This window comes from Bufo bufo, chromosome 3 (assembly GCF_905171765.1).
Source record: "Bufo bufo chromosome 3, aBufBuf1.1, whole genome shotgun sequence".
Lineage (NCBI taxonomy): Eukaryota > Metazoa > Chordata > Amphibia > Anura > Bufonidae > Bufo > Bufo bufo.
The window spans coordinates 602,168,321-602,174,320 of NC_053391.1; the positions used below are offsets into that span (position 1 = coordinate 602,168,321).

The 6,000-nt window shown below is 44.6% G+C and overlaps 1 protein-coding gene across 1 annotated transcript in view; it reads left to right on the forward strand.

The window, feature by feature from the left end:
• LOC120996184 (poly(U)-specific endoribonuclease-D-like) overlaps nt 1–1,237 on the forward strand; it is a 32,424-nt gene extending 31,187 nt beyond the window's left edge. Inside the window, exon 7 of the mRNA XM_040425944.1 lies at nt 905–1,237. Within this exon, the coding sequence (XP_040281878.1) occupies nt 905–1,016 (112 nt within the window). The 3' untranslated portion in view covers nt 1,017–1,237. The remainder of the gene's footprint in view (nt 1–904) is intronic.
• The last annotated feature ends 4,763 nt before the right edge of the window (nt 1,238–6,000 follow it).

Consider the following 6,000-nt stretch of genomic DNA (forward strand, 5'->3'; position numbering starts at 1 on the left):
TTCTATATTTTAGCATAAGGCCTCATGCACACGACCGTTGTTTTATTCCGTGTCCGTTGTTCCGTTTCAATGGGTCCGTTGAAAACTCGGCTAATGCACCGTTTGTCATCCGCGTCCGTGATTCGTGGTTCCAGTCCGTCAAAAAAAATATAACCTGTCCTATTTTTTTCACGGAAAACGGACCCATTCCGTTTGCGGACCCATTCAAGTCAATGGGACCGTGAAAAAACGCAGAGGCACACAAGATTGTCATCCGCGTCCGTTTTTTTCCTATCATTTGCATGGCAAACTTGACTTAGACTTTTTTTTTTTACTTTCCTTCATGTCTGGTGATCCTCCAAAAATAAAGGAAGACACACGGAAACAAAAACGGAAACGGATCACGGAACAACGGAACCCCATTTTGCGGAACGGAACACAACAACGGTCGTGTGCATGAGGCCTAAATAGAAGATGTATAGAACAAATGCAGTGTCCACAAAAATCTATACTTATCAGTCCACTGTATAAAGAGAAAATGCAATCCGAGGCTGCACTGTTCTCGACTAAGGCTAGGTCTACACGACGACATTTGTCGCGCGACATTTTGTTGCACCAATGTCGCGCGACAATTTTTATAATAGCAGTCTATGGTGTCGCACTGCAACATGCAACATGCTGCGACTGCGACGCAACAGTCGCAGAAAATCCATTCGAGATGGATTTTTCTGCGACTGTCGCGTCGCAGTCGCAGCATGTTGCAGTGCGACACCATAGACTGCCATTATAAAAACTGTTGCGCGACATTGGTGCAACAAAATGTCGCACGACAAATGTCGTCGTGTAGACCCAGCCTGAGACTACAAAGTGTCTTCAATTTCTGGGTTTTGTTGCTTGTTCTTACACTTACCATGTTTTCTTTCAGGTGCACTGTAAAATTGGGTGGTTCTTCTCTCAAAATCCAAACCTACAGTTGGGACAACTCATCTTATGGAAACGGCAAAAGATATTTAGCATCTTCATACCCCAACATTTAGAGCAAGTGTTTTAATCCTTGCAAACAGTTGCATTTCAGCAAAAAAAAAACAAAAAAAAAAAAACACTTTTCAAAGGGGTTCACTGGGATTTTCAGATTTCCTCAGGATAGGTCCAAGGATAGTGTGATTGGCGGGGTTCCAATTCCTGGCACTCCGCTGATCAACTGTTTGGTTAAACCAAGAGCTCCGGTGATCGCCGTGGTCTCCTCGCAGCTAACCAAGCTAAGGCTCAGTTCAGACCTGAGCGTTCTGAAAGGAGCGCTCTGTATGCGCGATTGTACGGGCGTTTACAAGCGCGCATACAGAGACAAGTGTACACACAGTGTCGCGCGTTCCCGAAAGTCTATGTACGGGAACGCGCGACAAGCGCCCAAAAAAACGCTCCTGTACTTGTTTGAGCGTCGGGCGTTTTACAGCGCGATCGTACGTGCTGTAAAACGCCCAGGTGAGAACCATTCCCATAGGGAAGCATTGGTTTCTCCTTGTTGAGCGTTTTACAGCGTGTAGGAACGCGCTGTAAAACGCTCAGGTGGGAACTGAGCCTAAGGGCTCTTTCACACTTGCGTTCTTGTCTTCCGGCATAGAGTTCCGTCGTCGGGGCTCTATGCCGGAAGAATCCTGATTATCCTAATGCATTCTGAATGGAGAGAAATCCGTTCAGGATGCATCAGGATGTCTTCAGTTCCGGAACGGAACGTTTTTTGGCCGGAGAAAATACCGCAGCATGCTGCGCTTTTTGCTCCGGCCAAAAATCCGGAACACTTGCCGCAAGGCCGGATCCGGAATTAATGCCCATTGAAAGGCATTGATCCGGATCCGGCCTTAAGCTAAACGTCGTTTCGGTGCATTGCCGGAGCCGACATTTAGCTTTTTCAGAATGGTTACCATGGCTGCAAGGACGCTAAAGTCCTGGCAGCCATGGTAAAGTGTAGCGGGGAGCGGGGGAGCAGTATACTTACCGTCCGTGCGGCTCCCCGGGCGCTCCAGAGTGACGTCAGGGCGCCCCAAGCGCATGGATCATGTGATCACATGGATCACGTCATCCATGCGCATGGGGCGCTCTGACGTCATTCTGGAGCGCCCCGGGAGCCGCACGGACTGTAAGTACACCGCTCCCCCGCTCCCCGCTCCTACTATGGCAACCAGGACTTTAATAGCGTCCTGGGTGCCATAGTAACACTGAACGCATTTGGAAGACGGTTCCGTCTTCAAATGCTTTCAGTACACTTGCGTTTTTCCGGATCCGGAGTGTAATTCCGGCAAGTGGAGTACACGCCGGATCCGGACAACGCAAGTGTGAAAGAGGCCTAAGCGCAGTCCTTTTAAAAGTGGTTGTGACTGGTATTACACCTCAGACCCGTTCACTTGAATGGCACTGAGCTGTGCCCAGGCAGTGTGATCGCTGAATGTGATGTCACATGGCCTAGGAAGAGGCCTAAGTGCTCACTGGACGCCGCGGCCTCTTCATACAGCTGATTGGCAGGGTTGCCGGAAGTCAGGCCCCTGCCGATCTCATATTGATGTCCTATCCTGAGGACAGGCCGTCTATATCAAAATCCTAGAAAACCCCTTTAATAAACCATAGTAAATGATTACAGATAAGTCTATCATTTAGTAAACTGATGAGATACGACAACTAGAATTTTCTATCACTACGTACTTTGATGAATGTCGAAATTCCTTCTGTCTGGCATCTACAGGCTGAAAATCCAGCAGTTTTTTACAACACACAACTGCAATAGGTAGAATTTTATGAAAAAAGACACAGAAGACCTCATGCACACGGCAGAAGCATACAGACTATAGTATCATCCTGTAGGAGTCTATGGGCGCTGTATAACGTATCTGTATACCTTAGAGGTTGTATGAGCCTGAATGCCTGTAAAAAATAAAGTGATCTTAGCTTCATTTCTGCTTCCGTATTTCTTCTTGTGTCTCTACCCTTACAAATGAGTTTTATATATTTTTCTCAGACTATCCAGCCAGGATAAGACTGGCCCACCAGAGGAGCCTCCGGTGGGCTCAGGCTCTGACACCATGGTGGCCTCCAAGGGCCCAGAAGAAAAATAAAACATTTGGCTGCCTTTGGAGCCAATCACCTGCCACTAGGGCCTATTTATTTTATTCAAAACCTGATAGACATTATTGATGATATAGGGGTTGGGCCTCGAGAATACTTTCCTCTGGTGGGCCCAAGGTACCCCAATCTGACACTGTATCCAGCAATCAAAAATATGTCAGAATCTATTTGTTCCCATTGTTGTTAGATTTAAAGGGGTTATCCCATGACTAATGAAAAAAATTTAAATCAGACATCATATAGAACAGTGATGGCGAAGCTTTTACAGACTGAGCGCCCAAACTGCAACCCAAAACCCACTTATTTATTGCAAAGTGCCAACACGGCAATTTACTCTGAATACTACAGTCCAGTATAGTGTATCTTCCATGTACTTTATCATTTATCTATAATAGCCTGCATTCAGTGCACTGCCTGTGCTGTTCATAGTGCGCCCTGCGCTGATTAATGGCAGGAAAAGTCTAAGCCATATTGGTACACCATAGACTTTTTCCAGGGTGCGGGTGCCCACACAGAGGGCTCTGAGTGCTGCCTCCGGCACCCGTGCCATAGGTTTGCCACCACTGATATAGCACATGACAATCTCTTTCTTACAAAGCTAGAACCAGCCCTGAACCTCACATGGATCCAGAGATCTCCACATTCATTGCTCTGCTAGATTTATATCAAGCTGACAGCTCAGGGGAGTGTCTGTTCTGCTGCAGTAAGAGGACGTGTCCATGCTCTACCTATCACAGCTCAGGAGGCGTGTCTCAGCTCTCCCTATCACAGCTCAGGAGGCAGTTGAAGGATGAAAATGAGCATGTGCGGCCATCTCAGTGATTAGGACAAAGAAATAAGAAAAAGAGCAAACAGCAGGTGGTGCTATACAGATAGATTTCATTGAATAACTCAGTGGATATAATGAATGACTAATTACATGCAATTACAAAAGTATTTAGATCCAGGTGCTGGTTTGAATACTGTAGAATATTTTTTATGGGACAACCCCTTTAACGAATTGTATTTAAATAAATGGCTCACACATATGAGCACATCTGAAGAGTGCCTAGATATGACAGTCGAATACCCTGCACCAGTTGCACCAACTGCTACCTCTGCACCCGATGCCACAACCCACCTTTCTAATTTTCTTTTCTACAGTGGGTCAGCATATTGTTGAGTGTGTAAGTGCTCACTGTAGTTTCATTCCTAGAGGCAGTACATAATTCTCTACAAGAAATCTGGTGTTGTATTCAGTATGAAAGCTGCTGATAATGTCACTAGAGTAAGCACGATAAGCAAACACTTGCTCAAATAGCCATTAATTCCATGACTATAATATCCAAATTTGAGTGATTTTGGTTCATTTTTATCCTCACCTGTCAGACATGCTCTATGGGGAGACATGGTTTAGGCCATATTTGCTCACAGCAGGCATAGAAAGATTGGGGTAGATTTGCCTCAATTTCACTTGCACGTGAATTTTGGTGCAAATCAATTTAATATTAATTTGTGCCAAAAAGAATAGATATTTGTGCAATGCTAGACACTTTTCAAAAGTGTATAATAAAGATGGCTCGACTCTGTCAAGTCATTAGATGTGCCAGATTGATTACTGGCATGTGCCACTATTTTGGCACACAATGTTGCTCTAAATGATACCACCCACAGTGATTAATTTGACGCATCTTCTGACTGCTATCTACATGGATAATTTATCATTCCATTTGTGCAAGAGTGTTAGAGTTCAACATTTTTTGCAAATTTTGCTGTCTGCTATTTTTGTACAAAAAGGTGTTGTCTTAACACCTTTGAAAAAAAACAAACATATTTCGGATGTACACCATTTTTGCTCAAATATGTGATTTATCAACTGTCACTTTTAAAAAGTAACAAAAAAGGTGCAATTGTTCCCCATTAGAGGAGCAGCATAAAAAACTGGTGTAACATCAGTAGACAAATGTTTTCAAGGGGTTGACGGTTTCTGATATTGATGACCTGTCCAATGACTCACGGCACTGTTTGAAGAGACTGCAGTGCTTGGATGAGCGCTGCGTTCTCTTTATTGTTTACCTGCTCTCCATCGGCATTGCAGCTGCAAGCAGTGTAATTACATCTCCTCAATCCCAATTATTTCAATGGGACAGAATGTAACTACCACTGCTCCTTCCCATCAAGTGAAAAGGATGGAGGAGCTGTAATTACACCTGCTCGCAGCTGCAATGACGACGGCGAGCAGGTCTCTTCAAACAGCTGATCGGCGGAAGTGATTCAGACCCCTGCAGATCTGATATTGATGACCTATCCTGAGGATAGGTCATCAATATCGGAAACAGGACAACCCCTTTAAATTAAAAGATGTGTCAATTTTTATCAAAGAATGTGCAACATTTGCTAAATGTGACAAATTACGACAAATCGGACTTCTGCAAAGCTTACTTAAAAGATTTACATGCCTTGCAAGCTACACCAGATTTAGGTTACTTTCACACTAGCGTTAAAGTTTTCCGGTATTGAGTTCCGTCACAGGGGCTCAATACCGGAAAAAAACTGATCAGTTTTATCCTAATGCATTCTGAATGGAGAGCATTCCCTTCAGTATACATCAGGATGTGTTCAGTTCAGTCACTCTTACGGTATTTGGCTGGAGAAAATACCGCAGCATGCTGCAGTATTTTCTCCATCCAAAATCCCGGAACACTTGCTGGAATGCTGGCATTATTTTCCATTGAAATGCATTAATGCCGGAACTGGCACCAAGTGTTCCGGAACAACGGATCCGGTTTTCCGGTCTGCGCATGCGCAGACCTTTAAAAATGTAAAAGAAAAAAATAATGGATCAGTTTTTCCGGATGACACCAGAGAGACGGATCCGGTATTGCAATGCATTTGTGAGACAGATCCGCATCCGGATCCGTCTAC